This window comes from Macaca mulatta, chromosome 4 (genome assembly GCF_049350105.2).
Source record: "Macaca mulatta isolate MMU2019108-1 chromosome 4, T2T-MMU8v2.0, whole genome shotgun sequence".
In the NCBI taxonomy this organism is placed as follows: domain Eukaryota; kingdom Metazoa; phylum Chordata; class Mammalia; order Primates; family Cercopithecidae; genus Macaca; species Macaca mulatta.
The window spans coordinates 48574685-48600633 of NC_133409.1; the positions used below are offsets into that span (position 1 = coordinate 48574685).

General features: G+C 41.3%; 1 protein-coding gene and 1 pseudogene across 11 annotated transcripts in view; both read left to right on the forward strand.

Annotated features, from left to right (window-relative positions):
* The window catches only part of AIG1 (androgen induced 1), a 276425-nt gene extending 256351 nt beyond the window's left edge, over positions 1–20074 (forward strand). For 6 of the 11 annotated variants that reach the window (XM_077998529.1, XM_077998535.1, XM_077998533.1 and 3 more), the window contains 3 exons: positions 13092–13255; positions 14861–14929; positions 19402–20069. In XM_077998529.1, the coding sequence (XP_077854655.1) occupies positions 13092–13255; positions 14861–14901 (205 nt within the window). In that variant the 3' untranslated portion in view covers positions 14902–14929; positions 19402–20069. 11 annotated transcript variants of the gene reach the window in all.
* A 1254-nt stretch (positions 20075–21328) lies between these two features.
* On the forward strand, positions 21329–23449 carry LOC705282 (presenilin-associated rhomboid-like protein, mitochondrial pseudogene; annotated as a pseudogene).
* The last annotated feature ends 2500 nt before the right edge of the window (positions 23450–25949 follow it).

A 25949-nucleotide genomic window follows, 5' to 3' on the forward strand; every position in this document is an offset into this window, starting at 1 on the left:
AGGCGAAGTTTGCAGTGAGGCGAGGTCACTTGTCGTCCAGCCTGGGTGACACGTGCAAGACTCTGTATAAAAAAAAAAAAAAAAAAAAAAAAAAAATTTGACATGAAATGAAATCTAGAAGAAACCACTGAAAGAGTTGAATGTGGCTTCCTCTTGGAGCAGAACAGGGCATGAAGAGGAAACTAAAGGGCAGTTGGTGGGGCAAGGAGTTTCTACTTTTTTAATATAAAATTTTAGAACTTTTGATGGTTTCATTCTGATAAACATTGAAATAAACTTTAAAAAGGAACACTGCAACACAACTGGGAAAAAAACTTGACACCACCAGCCCTCCCTTGCACAAGTGAGCGTGTAATACTGCGGTGTCATCTAATGTCTGTGTTGCCATACACTGGGAGCTCTGTCGCAAGGGCAGGGACCACATCTTCTTTACAGACTTTTGTATTCACAGATCTGACACCTTCTAGGCACCAATACATATTTGTTGACTGAAAAAAATGTGTAAGAAACATTTCACAGTGGTAGAAGCAGCACCCAGAGGACAAATGTGACAAACGATACAGAGATAGTTTTACTGTAGTTTGACATCAGGCACTGGCACACAGCAGGAGTTCAGAAAGATGTAGAATTTTGCTCTTTATTAAAAAAGATTGGTGATGCTGCATCCGGGGTTGGTGGGTTCTTGGTCTCGCTGACTTCAAGAATGAAGCCGTGGACCCTTGCGGTGAGTGTTACAGTTCTTAAAGATGGTGTGTCCAGAGTTTGTTCCTTCAGATGTTCAGATGTGTCCAGAGTTTCTTCATTCTGGCGGGTTCGTGGTCTTGCTGATTTCAGGAGTAAACCCGCAGACCTTAGCAGTCAGTGTTACAGCTCATAAACATAGTGCAGACCCAAAGCGTGAACAGCAGCAAGATTTATTGCAAAGAGGGAAACCCCAAAGCTTCCACTGTGCAGAAGGGTACCTGAGTGGGTTGGGGCAGGTGGCTCCCGCAGCCTGCTTTTATTCCCTTATCTGGCCCCACCCACATCCTGCTGATTGGTCCATTATTTTACAGAGAGGTAATTGGTCCATTTTATAGACAGTTGATTGGTCCATTTTACAAAGAGCTGATTGGTCTGTTTTGACAGAGTGCTGATTGGTGAGTTTACAATCCTTTAGCTAGACACAGAGTGCTGATTGGTGCGTTTACAATCCTTTAGCTAGAAAGTTCTCCAAGTCCCCACTAGATTAGCTAGCCACAGAGCACTGATTGGTGCATTTACAAACCTTGAGCTAGACACAAAGTGCTGATTGGTGCATTTACAAACCTTTAGCTACACATAAAAGTTCTCTAAGTCCCCACCCCAGTTAACTAGACACAGAGTGCTGATTGGTGCATATACAATCCTCCAGCTAGACATAAAATTTCTCCAAATTCCTACCCTACTCAGGAGCCCAGCTGGCTTCACCTAGTGGATCCTAGGCAGGGCCTGCAAGGGGAGTTGCCCACCATTTCCGGGCAGCGTGCCTGGCACTCCTCAGCCCTTGGGTGGTGGATGGGCCCCCCGCTGTGGAGCGGCCGGGGGTGGTCTGGGAGGCCGGGGAGGCTCCGGCCAGGCGGGAGCGGGGGCGGTGGGGGGCCTCGGGCATGGCGGGCTGCAGGTCCGGAGCCCTGTCTGGCGGGGAGGCGGCTGGAGCCCTGCGAGGTTTTGGGCGCCTGCAATGCTGGGGGACCTGGCGCACCCTCTGCAGCTGCTGGCCTGGGTGCTAAGGCCCTCACTGCCCTGGCCAGCTGGGCCGGCGGGCAGCTCCGAGTGCGGGGCCCGCCAAGCGCGTGCCCACCTGGAGCTCGCGCTGGCCCGCAAGTGCACAGGCAGCCCTGGTTCCCGCCCGCGCCTCTCCCTCCACACCTCCCTGCAAGCAGAGGGAGCCAGGCTCTGGCCTCCGCCCGCCCGGAGAGAGGCTCCGGCAGGGCAGCGGTGGGCTGAAGGGCTCCTCAAGCGCCACCAGAGTGGACACCCAGGCCAAGGAGCCACTGAGGGTGAGCGAGGGCTGCTAGCGCATTGTCACCTCTCAATGAGAGAGAGAGAGGTTGGTAGTCCAAGGAGGGAGCGAGATCAAGGAAGACATTATCATGGCTGGGTTATCAGAACATTTTTTGCAGTACTAAAAATAAGCATCTAGTGGAAGGAGGGACTTAAACGATGCCAGAGAGAGTCGCTGAAGATAATTTCTGCAAAATGTGGAAAGTTATGATTTTTCTGTTGTGGAATTTCAGATGTTCTTCCTCCTCCCCTTCCAGAGCTAGCAGTTCTGCCATATTTTGATGATTGCTTGGGCAGTCACAGTGCCTTGCTAACCACATTCCCCACCTCCCTTCTGAAAAAACACATGTTCCCTACAATGTTCAATGTGTCTACTTAATGTTTGGCATCTATGTGCCTTGAGTAGCTCCAAATGATTCCAGTTAAGCAAAACAGGTCATGAATGTTATTAAGGGGAATTCAAATTGAATTCTCTCCAGGGAAACATCACCATAAAACCAGGTAGACTTTAGAAAGTGGGACTGCATGGAAGCACATCACTTAAAATCACTGCCGACGTGTGCCAGGAGATGTGTTGGAGGAAAATGTTCTGAAGTGGATTATTGGCCTCCTTTATGGATTAATCACTCTGATATTTGTGATTTAGAATCAGGAAGAAAGCACATTACCTCATTACAGGAATTCATTCTGGGAGGCATTCACAATTTGCCTCTTTCCCCAGGGATGGGCGGAGGGACTTGTAACCTTGAAAACATTCTTGCATGTAAGAAGTACAGAAAAATATTATATATTTCTGCATAAGGAGAAGCAGTGGAAAGTTTTTGTTTGTTTGTTCTATTTGCTTTTTTTTTTTTAATCTAACAAGTTGACTATGCCAAAAACTACATTATCTGATGACCACATCTCTAGGGTAGGCAGTATGGTTTATAGCACTTTACCAAAAGGGAAGCTGAGGCTCAGTGGATAGTATCCAAGGTGAACTAACAAATTTGTGGATGAGCTCAGAGTTGATCCCAAATATAGATGACATAACTGCATAGGCAGGACCAGTTAAATTTGTGACGCCCAGTGCAAAATAAAAATGTGGAGCCTCTTGTTCAAAAATGATGTAAGACTTTCAAGATGGTGACAGCAGATCCTTAAAACAAGTGTGATCCCCTTCTGAGCACAACACCCTGTGTAACTGCACAGGATACAAATGCATAAGCCTGCCCCATATGTGGATGCCTCCCAGATTCTGTACATTTGGGCTAGCTCCACTGAAAAGAATTGGGACAGCTTTGATGAATATTAAACTATGATTATGCCTTAAAATATTGTCTTGAAAAATACTGTTAAACCCTCTGAATGTCAAAAATGGACTTCTACAATGATACTTGTAACTGAGTTAGAGATTATTTCAATATCATTTCGGATTGGCTCCTTCTATTTGATATTTACCTGTGAATGGATGCATTAATTTTTTGGCTTTACCATACACTTCACTGAGGAGACCATTTTGAGCTCTGTTTCCATCTAAGCTGATGTCCTTTGTCCTATTTCTGAGACCTACAGGCTGTTCATCAGGAATCTCAGCAGACCCCCACACACACCGTGAGCCCCTCACAGCCATGCAATCCCCACTGCTGCTCACCCCACCTGACACAGAGTGAAGACTCAAGAAACATTCATTGAATAAATGAATGAGTGCATGAACTCTAGGAAACTGCAGCAGAATTTCAGATTTTTTTAAATGGAGCAAGAAGCAGTCTCCATGCAATCAATATTCAGGCAATGGTCCAAGGGACCTATAGAATGGTTCTAAAATTAGACCATTAGCTCTCAAGAGAGGGCCAGGTCTAAAATCAGCATTTGAGCCAAAAGTCAAACCTGTCCTTGAAAAGTCCTTCAGGAGCTTCAGGTTGGAGGTACCATGAGAGGCTCACAGAAACCTACCGGGTGAGAAGCTGATGCACATCCCATATCTTATCTCACCCTGGGGCACATGCTCATTGCCTGCCAAGCTGTGCAGTAAATTCCGGTAGGTTAAATGCACATGTGATGTAACTGTTTCTTAAGAGGTAAGTCAGTGCCTTCTCTGAAGGAAGTGTTTATTACTTTATGTCTGCAGCGTTTCTTCCCCCTCCTCAGGGGAAGTTGTAAAATTCTGAGCTCTGCGTTTTATAAGACACTTAGTCTTGCGTTAAAACTTCACCCACAGTGATTTATCTTGCATCTTGCAACATTTCTGTATCTCACACATTTTCTATAATGAGCATGAATTACTTTTATAGTCAGTGGGAAAAAGAAAAACTTTACAGGGAGATTTTATACTTAGATCATTTTTTGGTTCTGAGCAAAACATTAAAAGAAAAGCTTTCCAGAGCCCTGTCCCCATCCATCACCATCTAGCCTTCAGAGCAGTACAGGAGCCTGGCATCCAGGCTGAACACTAAACTGCTGAAGTGTGTATCTCAGATTCTCCACTTAATCTCTCTAGGCCTCAGTGTCCTCATCTGTAAAATGGTAGTAATACAATACCTTCTCCAAAGAGCTGCTCATATAACCTTTAGCACATGTCCATTCAGTGTGGTTAGCTAATTAGCTTTTATTGCCATATGAGTCTGTGTCTTCGGTGCTAATAGCCTAGATCTCAAACAACCTAATTCCCTATCTAAATGTGAATAATACAGAAAGTTTTTAAATCCTCTTTAAAATAATCTCAAAAATAGAAAGGTGGCATAGCTAGAAGAGAAAGGGATGACATATCGACCTCACTGCGCTCCTCAAGGGCTCCAGTGACCACCCCAACTCATGACAGAATAGGATGAAATTTGGCCATGTAGCAAAAAGAGGTATGAGCTTGACAATGTCATTTTTTAAACTGACTATATATCATTTATACTCAGTCAACATCCAAAGTAGATTTGAATGTTGTACATACCACTTGGAATCTGAAAATGTTTTCCCTTCCACTTTATTGGTGGAAAGGCACTTTTCTAATAATTCTCAATGAAGACCCTGTGCTAATAGATGCTGTCTATCTTTGAACCACTTGTCCCTTGGCTTTACAACATCACACTTTTCTATTTTGCTTCCCTGTGACTAGCCCATCTTTCTTGATGTCCTTTTTAGGCTCATCCTCCTTGACCTTATCACTTAAATCTTAACCTTTTCCAAGGACCTCTCATGGGCCCACTTCCTTCAGACCCTCTACTCTTCCTGGGTCTCAGTCTGTCCTGATAGTTTCAACCATGATCTTTTTTTATTTTGCCAATGAACTTGATACCTGTATTGCCAAATAAGTCCTTTCTTCAAAGTCCAAATCCATAGAACTGACTGCCTTCAAAACATCTCCCCTTGGATATTTTACAGGTACCTCAAACTCAGCATGTCCAGACTGAACTCATCATCCCTTCAAACAGTCTCCCTTATAGCATTCCCTCTCTCAGGAAATGGCAACTGTTTCCACCCTACTAATCAAGTCAGGAATCTGTGATTAATCCTTAACTCATCTCGGTTCCCTCACTGCCTAAATCTAATCAATCACCATGTTATCTTAATTCTATTTGTTAAATCAGTGCCTGTCAAATTTCTTTTACTGTAAACTAAAACACACATAACTGAAATAGAAGTTTCACAAAATAATTCTTATCATCATTATATGCAAGGCCGTGTAATATTTTCTCTTCTGTTGACATCTGTTACTGTTTTAAAATGCTGGTAACCAGTGAGTTACTGACAAATGTTTAACAACCAGTTAGCTCTTCTGGAGGCAAGGGAGGGAATACCTAATGTGTAGCATTTGCCCATATCCTTGGTGTGAATACTCCCACCATGGTTGAATTCAAGCTACCAACCAACCAGCTTGCAAACCACCTAAAGATTTAACAACCAGTTCTCATGACAATCTCCAGCATGCCACACTCATGACTCAACAGTTTGAGAGGCACTGATCTAAGTGTTCTTAAATCTTTTGGCTAATTTTCATTGCCAGTGCTGTTGTTCCTCTCCTAGCCACTATCATTTCTGATACGATTGGTTCAGTTCAATCTGAGCTATTTCAGATTTATTTCATATCTTCAAAGACTTTCTATTTGCACACTAGGATGGAGTCTACGATTCTTACCATGGATTAAAAATCAACCCATGTTTTGGCACCTGCCTGATCCTTCTGCCCTCTCTTCCTTAATCACAACAAAAGTGTTCTCTTCTTCTTGTTCTCGGTTCTTTAGACATGCCCTTTTTTTGGCTAGAAAGTTCTTCCCTCCTATCTTTACTCAATGAATTCTTATCCTTTCTATCACAGTTTAAATGCTACTTTATTCATTCATTCATTCTTCTAGTGTGTGACAGGCATTCTGATAAGTGCTGAGGATCCAAGGAGAGGTAAAAATAAACACAATGCCTCACCCCACAGAACTTACACTGTAGAGGGGGAGAAACATATTATTTAAATAAAGATATTCAAATTTAAGCCCTAGTTCTATAAGAACTTATAAAAATCTGTCCTAATCTGATAGATCAGGGGAGACTTTACCTGAGTAGGTGATAATTGATCAATTGTACCAGTCGAGCTAATATAGAAAGGATACATATAACCTAATTAGCCTAAGGGGTGGCTAACTAACAGTACAGGCAGAAAGAAGGATATATGAAAACCCACATTGCAGGAGGGAACATGACAAGATCCAGGAACCAAATGAAAGCCAGTGTGACAGGAATGCAAAGAGGAACAGGAGCAAGATATGAGATGGGGCCAAAGAGACAGATAGAAGCCACTCTATGAAGAGCACTCTAGACTTTGTTGAAACTTTGGGTCTCTAACAAAAAACCAGTGGGAGGCCTTTGACATGTTGAAAGCAGGGATATGGTGTGTTCATAATTCTGGTTTGGAAAGATCACTCTGGCAGCAGTGAGAATGACATGGAAGGGGGAAAAAATAGATGTAGAGACAAATTAGGAACTATCACAGTCCTCCAAACAGAAATGCTTCTAACACAAATTAAGATGCTGGCGATGCACGTGGGAAAAAATCAACATATTAGAGAGATGTAAGGGGTAAGCTTGATAAGACAAGATAATGGATTGGACAATTACTCACGCTCTTCCTTTCCAACTTGGGCCTGGCAGAATGGCTCTCACAAAGAAGGGTGGTGAGACAAAAAGGGCCATTCTGCCATCAAGAAGGTGGTGACCTCATTGATGATACACCATCAACATTCACAAGCACGTCCATGGAGTGGGCTTCAAGAAGTCTGCCCCTCGGGCACTCAAAGAGATCTGGAAATTTGCCACGAAGGAGATGGGAACTCCAGATGTGTGCATTGATACCAGGCCCAACAAAACTGTCTGGGCCAAAGGAATAAGGAATGTCCCACACTGTGTCCATGTGTGGTTGTCTAGAAAATGTTCTGAGGATGAAGATTCACCAGATAAGTTCTATACTTCCATTACCTATGTACCTGTTACCACTTTCAAAAATCTACAGACAGTCAATGTGGATGAGAACTAACTGCTGATCGTCAAATACATCAAATAAAGTTATAAAATTGTAAAATAATATAATAATAATAATGGATTAACTAAATGCTATGAAAGAGAGGGAAGTATCAAGGATGACTTGCGATGTTTGAGTTACAAAACTGAAGGAATGATAGTATTGTCTGCTTAAGATGAGCAAAATGAGATGTCTTAAGAACAGTTTGATAAACTGCCTAGAATAGAGGAGAGATCTGGGTTAGAGTATCAGTATGTAAAATACCTGTGTATAGATAGTGAACATGATGCCATAGCCGTGAATGAACTCATCAACTGAGAATGCATAAGAGAAAACAGTCTGGAAACCAAGATTTAAGCAAATCCAAAAATTAGTGGTAGGGTAGTGAAGGGTGCACTGACAAAGGGAAGAGGAACAGCCACGTGGTAGGGGGAAAACCAGGAGAAGCTGATGTCGAAGATCAGTATCTTTTGGTCGAATAGCAAGAAGAGACACCAGACTGCTGTGGGTGAAAGTGAGTACAATGTACAGATAGGGCGTCAGTGAATCTGGACCACTATTGGAGAAGTTTGCCTTTGAAGAGGAGAGACCTGAGTAGTACTTGTGAAATATTTGGGAACTTTTGGTTGTGCTTTAATGAGAGGCATTTGAACACATTCATCAGCTATGAAAAACACCAATTTGAAAGAAAGTTAAATACACAAGAGAAAGAAAGACTAAAGGCGGGTGCAGCACACCAACATGGCACAAGTATACATATGTAACAAACCTGCACGTTATGCACATGTACCCTAGAACTTAAAGTATAATAATAATAATAAATAAATAAATAAATAAGAAAGACTAAAGGCAAGTGGGAGGTTTAAAAAAAGTTGGGGACTAATCCCTGTGTACCCATGGCACCCCTACACTTACCCTTTCTTAATTCTGACTACACTTGTAATTCTTAATTATCTGTATTTCTCATTACATTGTACTCCATGAGGACAGGAATTAGCTCTGCCTCATTTACTTTTTTTCATTGATGCATTATAGGTGTACACAGTTTCAAGGTACATGTGTAATTTAACTCATTCATGTAACCCGTTTACTTTGTATCATTTGTGAATAGCAAAGCACTGAGATAGGAGGAATGAATAAATGTTATTTTTTAAATGGTACATTAAAGTGAATGAAATTGGAGGTACATTTAATAAAATAGACAGTCAAAAAATCTTGTTATACTAATATGTGCATATATATGCATGCACACATATCATGGTTATTGACTTCTTAGGCTAAAATTAAAATTGGTACCATGACCATAAGCATACATTATTTGAGCACTAAGACAAGAAGACCTTAGAAGGAGAGAAATTAAAAGTCAGCCAAGAACTAGGAACTCTCCAGATAGATGGGCAAGGCCATGAGTCATCTTTGTGCAGAGAATTGAGCCCTGATAAAAATCAAGGAAACAAATGGTGAAACAACAACTTGTTAAGACAAGTGGATGCATCATTCACACTGATCCAGGTGAACCCCAAATAACAGGATTTCTTTATCTGAGATTGTTTGATGACCTACCAAGTTAAGAAAACCAAACCAAACCAAACAAGAAACACTCAATTCCATTTTGGAGACAATATTGAATGCCTCATTTAGGGAAGCAAGTCAATGCAGCAAAAAAGAAATCAGATGTGCACTTCTTTCCTAGCTTTGCCAGTTTTATGATAAGTTCCTTAGTCTGATCTCAGTTTCTTTACCTGTTTAAAGAGAATAATCATACCTAATAGGGTGGTTGTATAAAGTAAAGGAGATTACATATCATGTTTATGAGCACCACACTCAGAATAGCTGTCTGCTTCTCTGCCTTGTAGGTTGCAAACCTGAGAATTTCACATTGCATTGGCAGTTCTGACATAGTCTCATTTATACCCCATAAGCTCCGATTCATACAATAGTACAATGAGAATGCCATGCTATATCTAGAATTGCTGAGAAGACTAGATGACATAGTGTGCTGAAGGAGCTTTGTGAAATACAAAGAACTACTTAAACGAGTAGTCAGCAGATGACAGCCCATGTGCCAAATCCAGCTCACCACCTGGATTTTTGTTTGTTTGTTTTATGACTCAAAAGCTAAGAATGGTTCTTACATTTTTAAATAGTTGAAAAAATCAAAAGATGAATATTTCATGATGTGAAAATACATCAAATTCAAATTTCAGTGTCTATAAATAAAGTTTTATTGGAACACATCCACACTCACTTGTTTACATATTGTCTATGGCTGCTTTTGCACTACAATGGCAGAGTTGAGTAGTTGTGATTGAGACCATATGGGAATATTTACTATCTGGTTCCTTACAGAAAAGGTTTCCCTACTCCTGACTTAAATTAAATATAGTGACAAAAAGCATAAAGATTTTAGGGATTTTTTTGAGATTAAAAAAATTTGTAAGTTATTGGCGAAGTGTCTGCACTATAGTAATGGCTCAATAAACGGATGTTGCTGTTTATATTCTTTAATTAGGTTATTAATTCAACAAATAGTTATTGAGTGCATACTCTGCCAGATACTGCTCCAAGAACCACAGAATACAGCAATGAACATAATTGGACAAAATTCCTTTGCTCATTGAACAGATAATAAACAGACAAATAAAAATAAGTAGAGTATATTATATGGCTGGGAGAAAAAATAAAGGGAGCGAGAACAGACATTTTGAGGGTAGAAGTTGCAATTTTTAGATGCAGTGGCCAGGGGAGACATCACTGGAAAGATGACATTTGAATGAAAACCTGAAGGACACAAGGGAGTCCAGGGAGGTGCTGTGGGGGTGGTGAGGAGTATTGTTCCAGGCAGGGGAAAAATACAAAAGTTCGGAGACAGAGAGAGCTTAGAGTGTTCGAGGAACACCAAGGAGTCAATGGGCTGGAGTGGCAGGGAACGATGGGGAGAATAACAGGAGATTAAATCAGAAGAGTGCTGGGTAGGTCTTTGAAGAACCATCTAGGGACTCTGGCTTTTACTCTGAGTAGGAGAGGAAGCAAGTTTTGAGCAGAACAGTGGCATGGCCTGACTCACATTTAATCCAGATCCATCAGGCTGCTCCAGCGCAAACACCCTGTAGCACAGACTGATTAAAATTTTATAAGTTGATTTGCAACATCAACTACAGCTAAATGGTATTAAATTGGGGGAATATTGCATATTCTCTCCATGGAAATTAATAAACCACTTGATGGGTACGCAGCACCTTCCTTACATTATTTAAGACAATGTCAGAATGATGAAACTGCTTCTAATTTATAGACAAAGAATATGACTTCTCAGAATCCCACAGGGTAGTTCTAACCATTTAATTTCTGCTGATTCTCACAACTGCTTCAGCTTTTCTAACAGAATCTTTGGACTAATATGGCCTCTTTTTTTGATGCAAATATTTTCATTTGGACAGTGATTCAGGCTGACCTGGACAGACCTAGAGAATGCCTCTTTGCTGTAAGATTGTTCCTCAAGCTTTCTTTCATTACTGCTTCCATCTACCAAGGAACCTTTGTAGACATATTTTTTTTCCTAATTTCCACCACAGGAACATTTTTTATTGTGCTAAAATATACATAATATAATATTTATCATTTTAGCTATTTGCAAGTATACTATTTAATGTCCTTAAATGTATTTACAACATTGTGTAACCATCACCAGTATCTATACCCAAAATTTTCTCATCATCCCCTGCATAAACTCTGTTCCCATTAAACAATAACTCCCTATTCCCCACTCCCCCGAGCCCCTGGTAACTGATGGATACTATGCTTTCTGTCTCCATGAAATTGCCTATTCTAGGTACCTCATGTAAGTGGAATCACATACAATATGTGACCTGTGTCTGGCTTATTTTGCTTAGCATAATGTTTTCAAGGTCCATCCATGTTGTAGCATGTATCAACATTTTACTCCTCTTTATGGCTGAGTAATATTCCATTGCATGGATATGCCACATTTGATTATTTGTTCACCTATTGATGTGTTTCTCTATGCATATATGTACATCTGTGTGTGTATATATATGTGTGTGTGTGTGTATCTGTGCTTTCTACATAAATAGTGTAAAATTGTTACCACCAACCCCAGAATGAATTTTCACCTGCAAGAGAAGGGAGGGTATCACCCTCATTGATAATGCAGGTTCTCAGGTATAGATTCCCAGGTTTCCTGCCAAAAATGAGGTACATGTGTAGGTAATGTTTATTATTATTATTATTTTTGAGACCAAGTCTCACTTTGTCACCTAGGCTGGAGTGTAGTGGCGTGATCTCAGCTCACTGCAACCTCTGCCTCCCAGGGTCAAGTGATGCTTGTGCCTCAGCCTCCCGAGTAGCTGGGATTACAGGCATGCACCACCATGCCCGGCTAATTTTTGTATTTTTAGTAGAGACAGGATTTCGCCACATTGGCCAGGCTGGTCTTCAACTCCTGACCTCAGGTGATCCACCCTCCTCAGCCTCCTAAAGTGCTGAGATTACAGGCATGAGCCACTGCGCCCTGCCAGTAATGTTTATGTGTAGATAAGCTACTTAGAGTGAAGCCATGGATAAGGAAAATGACCTCAGAACACATGAGTATGAAAAATCATCTTTATTCCCAATGCAATCGAGTTATCTGTATTTTATTTAGTCTTCATAATTGCCAACAGTTTATAAAGGAATGAACTCAAGAATGTTTGGAAAACAGCTATAAGCAGTCATGTCAGGATCCAAGCTAATGGAGCCGATATTCTAACTAAACTTTTGAAAGCGGTGGCAATTCATGATGTTACTATTCCCACTGAGTCAAAAATATTTCTGGAACACAAAGAGAATGATTAAGTAAGTAAAATAGGAAAAAAATGAAATCAGTGTCACATCTGAAGATCAGAGGAGTGGGAAGCTGGTACCTGCTAGGGTATGCATGGTTGTGCCACCATATGGCATGAGTGTTGGTGTCTAGTTGGAAGGCCATATGGCAAGGTATCTGGCACACACTCACCTAGGTCTTATTCTCTTGTGGTTGCCCAATGCCATATTGTCTCTTTCTGTAAAGAAGAGATTTAAAAGATTGTTGAACAGTGTTAATAAAGTCAACAACTTCAAATGCCCTTCAAATGTCATCAAAGACAAGGAGAGACTGAGGAACTGCCAGAGTATGAGACTGAGATGTGAAGACTGAAGACCACATGGGGTCCTGGATTGGATCCTGGAACAGAGAAAGGACATTCACAGGAACACTGGGAAATTCTGAATAAAGCCTATCATTTAGTACTGTCATATCAATGTTAATTTTTTAATTTTGGTTAATTGTCTCAGGATTATATAAGATGTTAGCATGAGGGGAAGGTGAGTGTGTTGTGCTTCTTCTGTGAGTCTATAATTACTTAAGAATAAAAAGTAAAATAAAACAACAACCAAATTTCCAGTAGCTGCTGAGTATCAGAAGCGAACTTGAGACTGGCAAATGCTGAAGCATGATGAGAGTGAGGGAGTATATATTTGCATCACAGCAGCTTTGATGCCTGCCATAAGAGTGACTCCTGTCCTTGTCTCCTTTCCGATTCCTTTGCAGGGTGTGCTGGGTGCATCATGTAACTGGCATGTGGGTGTACCCTTTCCTGGAACACATTGGCCCAGGAGCCAGAATCATCTTCTTTGGGTCTACAACCATCTTAATGAACTTCCTGTACCTGCTGGGAGAAGTTCTGAACAACTATATCTGGGATACACAGAGAAGTAAGTATTGTCTGAGGGAACATAAAACAAGAGAATTATTGCCGACACGAGTCTATGCAGAGACTGAGGGAAAATTCCACTGTAGCCTCTTCTTTTAGCTTTCACACAGGATCTCCTGTAAAGAGCTCCATTTTTATAACTACAATGTGAATTTAAGAGCTTCTGACAGTTACCCGAAAGGTTTACTAGTCACTTGGTCTTATTAGCTAGTAAAACATCCAAATCTAAAGAGGAAAGAGGCATGTCTATAAAATTTTATAGGGAAAAATGTAGTGTTAACAAAAAACACATATTAGGGAAATTTGTCCGCATTAACAACACAATACTGCCTTAGTTAGCTAAAGGGACCCCAAATTAAATAGATACATTATTAAATGTAACCAGTCTCCTTTAAAGTCACCCAGATCTCCACTTTCTATGTGGGTGCAGTCACCTGGGAAAGGTCTCGCTGCCATTCTGCTAGAGCTCTATCTAAGCAGTGAGCGATGCTCCAGCCACCTTAACTCACCAGTGGCTGTCATATGGAAGGTCTGAAAGTGGCAAAGAGCTACAAGCAGTAAAAGATAATATTTCGTGGCTGCAAAAACTCTTTTAATCTGTGATTTGATTTCTCATTTGTTTCCATTTATGGCAGAGCCTCTATCTTGGCAAGGCACGTAATCTTATCCAAGCTGTGCAAAACCTGTCCAAAGTGTATGTAAAACAACATAAAAATTGAAAGGTGGAAAAAGCGCCAGCATAGACATGTAGTGATTGAGTCCTGCATGAAAATACATCCAAAGGCAAGATGGTTTGGAGATTTTAGGAAGCCCTGGCTCTTTCCTCTGACACAATCACAGCATTCTAGACATCCGCAGTAAATGGACTCTGTGACACAGACATTGAGAACCCTGCTTTGTGCCAGACACCCTGCCAGGAGCTCAATCGAATCAGACAAATAAAGCACAGTGAGTGCGTGGTTACTGTGTGTGGTTACTGAATCGGACTTTTGTGTGTGTGGATCCTCTAAGATTGTACGTGTCAGGGTATTAGCCAATGTTAAATGGTCCAGGGGAATTTGAGGGTTTCTTTTCTCGGCAGCTTTTGATTTTAATCAATGTTCTATTAGAAAAAGTATCAACATTTTTAATTCTGTTCAGGCCACAGCTTGGGAACCGGTAACTAATCTTTTAATAATGTTCCACCTGTTCAATGGAAATAGCGATCTTTCTCCATTAATATACAGAAGTATTTGGTTACTTGACAAAAATATTTGGAGAACAAAGTATAAACCTTTCTCAGCTTCTTGGGAGAAAGGCTATATTTAAACTTAAATGAATGTGTCCAATATATGTTTTTCAGGAAGTATTTAAGTACCTGTTTACACTTGAATTGATTGATTTGACAGTCATTTGGCCACAGTTCTGCTACTTCTATGAGAGGATGACCTGAAAACCAGTAGAGAGAAATATCCACTCTACATTAATAGAATACTGCTTTTTAGCAGTTTTGAATGAAGAGTTAAAAATGAATAATGAAATTAAGGTTTTTTTTAATGATTTGTTTGATTTATGCCATTCTCTTAAGTAACATAAGATTGACTAACTTTTTAAAAATTCATTTTAGATATGAAAATTAACTTTATGTACCTAGGACCATCTAGTTAGTTCCACAGAGACAGATGTTTTGTGCCAAGTAAGTATCATCCTCACTTACAAGAGGGGTCACAAACTGATGGCCTCCCCCAACTTCTACCTAACAAGTTCTGTTAGGCGTACATGGTGGAATTTTTGGTTTTGAATCAGTATTTTAAAATTGGACGATTTCGGCTGGGCGCTGTGGCTCACGCCTGTAATCCCGGCACTTTGGGAGACGGAGGCAGGTGGATCATGAGATCAAGAGATCAAGACCATCCTGGCCAACATGGTGAAATCCCGTCTCTACTAAAAATACAAAAATTAGCCAGGCATGGTGGCATGTGCCTGTAGTCCCAGCTACTCGGTGAGGCAGGAGAATTGCTTGAACCCAGGTGGCAGAGGTTGCAGTGAGCTGAGATCGCACCACTGCACCCCAGCCTGGCAACAGAGCAAGACTCCATCTCAAAAAAAAAAAAAAAAATTGGGAGATTTGACATAAAGGCCAGATTTTTACCTTCTTAGCAAATATTTTAGGATCTGGAAACACAGAGACCACTGTTCTCTTCTGGTGACAATGGTTTAGAATAGAGTATCAGTTATCCATTGGCTGGGCACAGTGACTCACACCTGCAATCCCAGAACTTTGGGAGGCTAAGGTGGGCGGATCACTTGAGGCCAGAAGTTCAAGACCAGTCTGGCCAACCTTGTGAAACTCCATCTCTACTAAAACTACAAAAATGAGCCAGCATTCACACCTGTAATCTCAGCTACTTGGGAGGCTAAGGCACGAGAACCGCTTCAACCTGGAGGCAGAGGTTGCAGTGCGCCGAGATCATGCCACCACACTCCATCCTCCTGAGCCACAGAGTGAAACTATGTCTCAAAAACAAAAGAAAAGAAAAAAGAATTGAGTATCAGTTATCTGCTTTAGATGAGTAACTTTCCCTCGTTCTCACCTGGCCACTTTACTCAGTCACATTAGCTGCTGGTTCTGTTAGCTGTTCAGTCGAAAACTACTCACCAAAAGAAGCGTGTTAGGATGAATTGAGGACATGGGAGTACAGTACTACAATCCTGATTATTTCACATCAGTTACCATACAATCCCCCAAGAAGAAGAAAGATTGCATTGGAGCCACCCTCCTTTTTCTATAATGGTTTTTAATAGCTCAACTCCGTCTACTTGGGTAGCTTATGTTCGCTACAACTTCAAGATAAAATTCACATTATTGCAGAATCTTACAGCTGAGAGATTGGAAATCATCGAAACCGACCCTTTCCTTTCACCAAAGGTAACTGAGGCCCCAAAATCTTAAGTGACCCTCCCGAATAGGTGATGGCAGAGCCAGTGGCTTCTAACTGGTGTTCAGTCCAGTCTTCAAGTTTCCCCTTTGTATAAGGATATCAGTTGTATTCAATTAGGGCCCACCCTGATGACCTCATTTGTAAATACCCTGTCTCCAAGTAAAGTAATATTCTGAGATCCTGGGGGTTAGGATTTCAACGTATGAATTTGGGAGCGGAGGACACAGTTCACTTCATAATACTTCACTCCCCCCCACCAGAATACATGTCCTTCACCCCCATGAAAATATGCCATCCCAACAACCCCAAACGTCTTTCAAACATCAACTCTCAAGTCCAAAATCTCATCTTAAATATCATAAAATTGGGTATGCATGAGACTCAGGGTATGAGTCATCCTGAAGCAAAATTGTTCTCTAGCTGTGTGTGAACCTGGGAAACCAGACAAAAAGTTATCTGCTTCCAAAACAGAATGGTGGGACAGGCATAGAATATACATTCCCATTCTGTAAGGGAGAAGTTACAGGGGAAAAATAAAGAATCATGGTTCCCAAGCAAGTCTGAAGCTAGCGGGGGAAATTCCATTCCATTTTAAGGCTTGAAAATAATCCTCTTTGGCTAGATGCTCTGTCCTCAGGGCTCACAGGGGAGGGGATACATAGCCCTGCCTTCCAGGCGCAGGGTCACAGGAGCCCCACCCCCACAGCCCTGGGCAATAGTTCCACCCTCTACAACCAAGGAGGAACCAGTCGCTGAACCATCTTTGAAGCCATTGGTCCTTCATTTCATCCTGTCTCTGTCCCTTTCAGTCCACGCTGTCAATGTTTCTGCTGGTATAAAACTCTCAAAAACCGTGTTGGCCTCCCATGCAAGTCATGGGGGTCCAAGCAGTCAGACAAGAGGGCACTCCGTGGATCTTTTTCACATAACCACCTCTCTATTTTTGGCATCTGCTGTGGAGGTTGATTGGATCTGTGAGTCTCGTACCTAATTTCATTAGCACATGGCTGTCCAGCCACACCCTTGGCATTCTCTCCCAATCTGAGGTACTGAGGGTTAAGTACTTCAATGTAGCAGTTTGGGGAAGGACGGTTCGGACACAATTCACAGCTGAAATATTTCTGTACTTAAGCTAAGATTTTATCCCAATTTTGGTATATCTGACCAGTCTTATTAAAGCTACATTTTGTAAGACCAGAAATGAGTCTTTTCAAAACCAAAAGTTTGGTGTGAGGACAGAGAAAGTAGGCTAGCCGGGAGACAGGGGAGGTCTATGTGTGCAGAAACCTGCACCTCTTCGCCTCCCGCTGCCCGTGCAGGTCATTTCCGCCCAGGCCCACCCAGGCCTAGCAATGTCCCAGCACTGCCCCCTGGTGGAGCCCTCCCCACGGGCTGCAGGAAGGGCATGTGACTTGACTCCCTCAGCGCCCTGCAATCTTGTCTCCTCTGGTCCCAAAAGTGTATCCTGCCTCTGCTTTGTGATAGATTTCTTCCTGCCTTTTGCATGGAAATTTTATCTCTGGTTCTTGCAGACATTATTTACAGCTGTCTAATTTTTTCTCTCTACCTCACAGCTGCCAAACTAAAGTAGGTGGGAAGCCATTTTCCCTCTCTAGGTCAGTGAATAACCCCCGTTCTCCACCCGCGCTTTTGAAGATTCCAGCACTGCTGCCAAGTCAACCCATCTGCAGCAAACGCTTTGGAAAAAACAGACTTTAAAAAGAGAAGCAAATTGCTCTTAGCCCCTGATAGCCTCTCCACAGGAGAGGGAATAGGGACAGAGCTGAGGTTCAAGACACATGTGCTGTTTGAGCTGAATCTGTGCTATTTTCTTTTTTCCGTGGTTACAACGAAGGCGTGTTGTACCTTCTTGCCTTCAACCCTGTTCCTCCTCCCGTCAGATGTCCTTACTCCTCAACTTTAAGTTTTCCTTCATAGGATTTCTGAGAAGGACTTTGGAAAAAGTGCTCCAGATCTCTGCCAGTTCCTTAGCCATGAAAATCAAACATAAAAGACCATCTGGGGACATTCGTTCAGAGCACGTTACCCACATTCCACCACCACTATTCTGACAGCACAAAACATATACCAGGAGCTGGGGGTTATGTGGTGGGGAAGTCCTTCCTATTGTAAGCCCTAGCATTATGACCCTCTGGGGTTAAATTTCATAATTTACATATTGTGGAGTCCCATATTTTGTTCTACTGCTTTCCACTAGTCCAGGCTTCTGAAGTCTTCTCTGTGTTCACTGCTTATTAATTTTATTCAACAAAGATTAATTGAGCTCCTGCAATGAGACACACACCCTATGTTAGGTGCTGGGGATATAATCAGGAACAAAACAGGGAAGGGCCCTACCCTCAGAAAGCTTGCAATTTATGAAAGAATACTAACAAAACCTGCAAAGCGGTATTTTAAGTTATTTTGTTTCATTTTTGCTATTGAAACAAAGAAACTGAGAATTTGGTAAGATTCAAAAAATGTTTAGGTACAAGAAAAAGAAAAAAGCAAGAAGCACTTGCCAGATTTAACTGTAATTCCTAAAAATGATGAACATTTTCATCTTCAGGAACATGAAACATCATTGACTATTCTCTACAGACGATAGGCAAAGGGTCTTACTGGTCCAGTACGTACAAGTCCTTCAGGAAGAAAAACATGATTCTACCAGGATTGGGTTGAATAGAGAGAGAACTGCAGTTTAAGATTCATGAGTATGGAAATTAACAGTTCTTCTGTCTAATAAACTCTCTAGGACCTTTAAAAAAAAATGGCTTTTTAAAATCCAAAGTCCTTGCCTTGGGAAGGGACAGGACTAAAGTAAAAATAAATGAAGTCTGTTTGAAACTCATGAGTTGCACACCTCATGTTGCCAGAAGCTAGTTTAAAAAGCAGTCTAGCTGGGGTTTCCACACAAACTCAGCAAGTCATGAATCAACTTGCAGGCTTGTCTCCCAGAGGCCATAGGAGCTGGGTGTGTCCCAGAGATGCTGTGTCCTGATTCTGTGGAAAGGGTGGGGAAGAGAGGTCACAGAGGATGTTTCTGGAGAAAGTTGTGCATGGCTTTCCTTCTTAGCTAGGAGGGAAACGGGGGTGTGTCAGGAGAGTGAATGGGAGAAGTGAGGGCAGATGAGTGGATGTGTGAGTAGTGTTAGCACTCCAGATTAAACAAACTGCTCGTAGTTTAATCTGATGCTCAAATAAAACACTTTGCCTGTATTTCTAGGTATGGAAGAAGAGAAAGAAAAGCCTAAATTGGAATGAGATCCAAGCCTAAACGCAAGAGCTAGATTGAGCCGCCATTGAAGACTCATTCCCCTCCGGCATTGGCAGTGGGGGAGAAAAGGCTTCAAAGGAACTGGTGGCATCAGCACCCCCCGCCCCCAATGAGGACACCTTTTATATATAAATATGTATAAACACAGAATACAGTTGTTTCCAAAAGAACTCACCCTCACTGTGTTTTAAAGAATTCTTCCCAAAGTCATTATTGATAATAACATTTTTTCCTTTTCTAGTTTTAAAACCAAAATTGGAACTTGGATTTTTATTTTGGCAATTGTAACTCCATCTAATCAAGAAAGAATAAAAGTTTATTGCACTTCTTTTTGAGAACTATGTTAAAGTCAAAGGGGCAGATGTAGAGTAAGGCTTTTGTGTATTTAGTCCTAAAGGTGGCTGTAATCATGAACCTAAGCCACCATAGGGACCTGAGAGGAAAGGGGACAGATGTTTCTCATTGCAATAATGTTACAGTTGCCTCAAATGAGCACTATTTGTAATAATGATGTCAATTTCATGAAAAGCCTGAGTGTATTGCATCTCTTGATTTAATCATGTGAAACTTTTCTTAGATGCAAATTCTGACTTTAATAAAGACGAAGCCACTCTGAACCTGATGTCTGCATGGTGCATCTCAAAATCCTAACAGCATTGGTGTCTCCTTTTTGTTTTTATTACCTGTTGAAAATGGGTTTACTGAACGTGGTTCTTTTCTATAATTTTCGGATTTTAAAAAATGTGAATCTTTTTGATAACTCCAAAACAATTTTTTTTCTTTTTTTTTTTTCAGACAGAGTCTCGCTCTGTTGCCCAGGCTGGAGTGCAGTGGCGCAGTCTTGGCTCACTGCAAGCTCTGCTTCCTGAGTTCATGTCATTCTCCTGCCTCAGCCTCCTGAGTAGCTGGGACTACAGGCACCCCCCACCACGCCCGCCTAATTTTTTGTATTTTTAGTAGAGACGGGGTTTCACCGTGTTAGCCAGGATGGTCTCGATCTCCTGACCTCGTGACCCACCCGCCTCGGCCTCCCAAAGTGCTGGGATTACAGGCATGAGCCACCACGCCCGGCCACAAAATTGTTTTAAAAAAACTATTTTACAAAGTCTTTGACCATAATTATTTTTAAGATGAAAAATATAATGTTATATAAATTATAAAATGTTACTTAACACAAATATAAGTATTGATTGCCCAATGTTGAGAGAGATCAACAAATGATATAAAACCATTCACTCCAAAATTAGAATTAAATTTTAAAATTAAAAAATGAAAAACATTAAACTTCAATTTGAAAAAAATTTAAACTCAAAAAATTTAATTAAAAATTACAGTTACATTTAAATGTAATCAAATGCTAAAAATCTCTCTTTCTTCCTTCTCTCTGTCTCTCTTTCTCCCACACACATTCACTCTATATGCCCCATTTCTAAAAGCATAATTGATAGAAATATAGAATGCATCTAGCAGCGTTACCATATTAGTTTCCTAACTCATGGAGTTGGAACTGTTAAGTAGGAAAAGTCAAGCAGAAATCCACCAAAACAGAAAAGCACAGCAATACCACACCCTTGGAATGACTGCTGCCATTAGTGCAGGATCAAAGACTTGAAAGATCCAGAGTTGGTTTCCATCACAACTACACATATCTTACCTGTCTGACCTCTATTATGGGTTACGCTGTGGTAGTGTGTCCCCCTAAAATTTATATATTGAGCCCCTAACCCCCTAGTGCCTTAGAATAGGACTGTTTTGGGAGACAGGGCCTTTAAAGAGGGGATTAAGTTAAAATGAGGCCATTAAAATGGGCCCTAATCCAATCTGAGTAGGGTCTTTGTAAAAAGGGGGAATTTGGACACACAAAGGGACACCAGGAATGTCCATACACAGAGGAAAGACCATGTGAGGGCATGGGAAGAAGGTGGCCAACTGCAAGCCAAGGAGAGAGGACTCAGAGGACCCAAACCTGCCGATGCCTTGATCTTGGACTTCTAGCCACCAGAACTTTGAGAAAATAAATTCATATGGTTTAAGCCACCAGTCAGTGGACTGACATTTTGCTATGTCAGTAACAGCAAATTAATATGATCTATGTACAAAAGATTGATGAATTTTGGAGAATGATAAATTATTGTAAGCTTACTTAGGCGGTGGCTCCACTGATATCAGTGTTTCCAGAAATCATTTTGCCTTCTGGAAACAGAAGGCAATACAAAACAATACAAAAACCACACACACACACACACAAATACAATCCCTGGGATATCGGATGAAGGCGCTAAAATTTTCTTTCTTTTTTTTTTTCTTTGAAATGGAATTTTGCTCTTGTTGCCCAGGCTGGAGTGCAGCGGCACCATCTCGGCTCACTGCAACCCCGCCTCCCAGGTTCAAACGATTCTCCTGCCTCAGCCTCCCAAGTAGCGGAGATTACAGGCATGCACCACCATGCCCTGCTAATTTTGTATTTTTAGTAGATATGGGGTTTCTCCATGTTGATCAGGCTGGTCTCAAACTCCCCACTTCAGGTGATCTACCCACCTTGGCCTCTCAAGGTGCTAGGATTGGAAGCGTGAGCCACTGTGCCCAGCCTAAAATTTTCTTTCAGCGGGAAAACGGAGTGGCGAGGCTGGGCGCAGAGAGGCTGGGGCTGTGGTCCAGCGTGGGCTCCACTGGTGGGCAGCAGCAGCTGCGAGGAGCCCACTGAGGCCCTAGCCCAGCCGCAGCTGCTCAGACGCAGCTTTAACTAATTAATTCAGGAAAAAATGTGGATTCAGAAAAGAACCCAGTGAGGTTGAACCCCGAAGATCAGACACGGGACAAGTGGTGAAGGATACAAAAGAAGTGCTTTGATTCCTCTGGTGGAAGAAACATGTCTTTTATCTTTCTCCCTGTCCTATAAGGACTCTCCTAAAACCTTTATTTTTTTACTGTTGGGTTTACAGGCTGTGCATTTGGATCAGCTGCTATTTGGCAATATGAATTACTGAAATCCAGGGTCCAGAGTTATTTCGATGGCATAAAAGCTGATTGGTCGGATAGCATAAGACCACAAAAAGGAGACTTCAGAAAAGAGATTAACAAGGGGTGGAATAACCTAAGTAATGGCCAGCGGACTCAGGTATCATAGCTGCAAATGTCCTTGTTTTCTGTTTATAGAGAGTACCTTCTCTGCAGTGGACAGTGATCAGATATTTCACATCTAATCCAGCCTCAAAGGTCCGTTGTTCCCCAATGTTGCTGTCAACATTCAATCATTTCTCCTTATTTCACATGGCAGCAAATATGTATGTTTTGTGGAGCTTCTCTTCCAGTATAGTGAACATTTTGGGTCAAGAGCAGTTCATGGCAGTGTACCTATCTGCAGATGTTATTTCCAATTTTGTCAATTATATGTGTAAAGTTGGCCAAACGAAGATATGGACAATGACATGATGCATCTCGCGCCACCGTGATGATCCTCGCAGCCGTCCACACTAAGATCCCGGAAGGGAGGCTTGCCATTATTTTCTTCCAATATTCACATTCACAGCAGGAAGTGCCCTAAAAGCCATTAATGCCATGGATACGGCAGGAATGATCCTGGGATGGAAATTTTTTGATTATGCAGCACATCTTGGGGGAGCTGTCTTTGGAATATGGTATGTTACTTACAGTCCTGAACTGATTTGGAAGAACAGGGAGCCTCTACTGAAAATCTGGCATGAAATGAGGACTAATGCCCCGCCCTCCCACCCCACAAAAAAGAGGTGGCTCTAAGTAAAACTGGGATTGCACAGTGCTGGTGCCTCTGGCTTGTGCTGCCTGAGAGCCCTAGGAGACATTGGCCCTAGAGTGATCACAGCTATGCTCCCACCTGGAAGACGCCAGCATCTGGCCTCCCAGTGTTTTCAGCTGTGTCCCCCGGTCCATGTCTTTTCAGAAAGTGAATATGACATAGTTGTGAAATAAAGGTTTACATCTAGTTTGTAAAAAATAAAAAAGTAAAAATAAAAATAAATTTCTTTTACCTTGCAAGGATAGCATAACGCCCTCACTATATTTTCTCAAGGCTATTTCTCTGTGTGTGTGTGTGTGTGTGTGTGTGTGTGTGTGTGTGTCTGCAAGTGTTATAAATATTTTTATTATTTTATTTTAACTTTTAAGTTCAGAAGTACACGTACAGGTTTGTTTTATAGGTAAACTTGTATCATGGGGGCTTGTTCTATGGATTATTTTGTCACCCAGGTATTAAGACCAGTACTCATTAGTTGTTTTAATAAATAAATAATAAATAAACAACAAATATAAAATGATCCTCTCCCTCGTCCCACTCTCCACCCTCTGAATGGTCCCAGTATATGTTGTTCTGCTCTATGTGTCCATGTGTTCTCATCATTTAGCTCCCATTTATAAGTGAGAATATGCAGTATTTGATTTTTCTGTTCCTTCATTAGTTTGCTAAGGATAATGGCCTCCAGCTTCATCCCTGTTCCTGCAAAAGACATGATCTCATTCTTTTTTTATGGCCACATAGTATTTCATGGTGTATATGCACCACATTTTCTTATCTAGTCTACTATTAATGGGCATTTAGGTTGAGTCCATGTCTTTGCTATTGTGAATAGGGCTGCAGTGAACATATACATGCATGTGTCTTTATAATAGAATTATTTCTATTCCTTTGGTGATAGACCCAGTAATGGAATTGCTGGGTAGAAGGGTATTTCTGTTTTTAGGTCTTTGAGGAATCACCGCACTGTCTTCTGAAATACTTGACTAATTTACGTTCCCACCAACAGTGTAGAAGCGTTCCTGTTTCTCCACAACCTCATCAGCACCTGTTATTTTTTGACTTTTTAATAATACCCATTCTGACTGGTGTGAAATTGTTATCTATCTCACTGTGGCTTTGATTTGCATTTCTCTAATGATCTGTGATACTGAGCTTTTTTTCATAAGATTGTTGACCAAATGTATGTCTTCTTTTGAAAAGAGTCTGTTCATGTCCTTTGGCCACTTTTTAATGGGGTTGTTTGCTGCTTATAAATTTATTTAAGTTCCTTATAGGTGCTGGATATTAGACCTTTGTCAGATGCATAGTTTGCAAATGTTTTCTCCAATTCTCTAGGTTGTCTGCTCAGTCTGTTGCCAGTTTCCTTTGCTGTGCAGAAGTTCTTTAGTTTAATTTGATCCCATTTGTCAGTTTTTACTTTTGTTGCAGTTGCTTTTGGTGTATTCATCATGAAATGTTTGCCCAGTCCTATGCCCAGAATGGTATTGCATCCATTGTCTTCCAGGGTTTTTATAGTTTTGGGTTTTTCATTTAAGTCTTTAGTCCATCTTGAGTTAATTTTTCTATATAGTGTAAGGAAGAGGTCTGGTTTCAGTCTTCTGCATATGACTTGCCAGTAATCCCAGCACCATTTATTGAATAGAAAATCCTTTCCCCATTGCTTGTTTTTTTTGTCAGGTTTGTCGAAGATCAGATAGTTGCAGACATGTGGTCTTACTTCTGCATTCTGTATTCTGTTCCATTGGTCTATGTGTCTGTTTTTGTCAGTACCATGCTATTTTGGTTACTGCAGCCCTGTGGTATAGTTTGAAGTCAGGTAGCATGATGCTTCTAGCTTTATCCTTTTTGTTTAGGATTGCCTTCTGAAGGTTATTTCAATCATGGCTTTATATCATGATTTAGTCCACAGTGACCTTGTTTGTCTAACTGTCCCATGGGAAATCAAGTTTTTATTACATTGATTATATCACACTGCTTGAAGAATTCAGCAAGTACCCTAGATAACTTGAGAAGACACAAGCATGCTAGAGGGCAATAGATAAATGGCCCCCTTTCAAAAAAAACTGGGCCATCTACCTTTGTGAAGTTTCTAGGGCTCCAGTGATCTGAATGAGACATGTCAATATATACCCTCTAAAGTAAAATCAAATTGTTTCATTTTGCATGCATTACTACTATGAAAGAGGCACATTGCTTGGTATGTCTTATTAGATTTTGAAGGAAGCGTATGTCGCATCGAGTGTGCTGTTCTTATCCTTAGATCACAACCAGAAAAAAATTAGAGTTATAAAAATTATAACGAAAAATCTAAAATCATTACAATTTGCTGATGAATGATTTTTTTTTTTTTTTTTTTTTTGAGACAGAGTCTCACAGTGTCGCCCAGGCTGGAGTACAGTGGTGCAATCTTGGCTCGCTGCAACCTCCCCCTCCCAGATCCAAGCGATTCTCCTGCCTCAGCCTGCCAAGTAGCTGGGATTACAGGCGCCCATGACCACACTCAGCTAATTTTTTGTATTTTTAGTAGAGACGGGGTTTCAGTATGTTGAACAGGCTGGTCTCAAACTCCTGACCTTGTGATCCACATCTATTACTGCCAAAAAACCATCTCAAAACTTAGTTGCTTAGAATATTTATTTTGCAAATGAATTTGCAACTTGGGCAGGACTTGGTGGCCTGAGCTTGTCTATGTGCCGCTGGTTATCTGCTGGGGTGACTTGAAGGC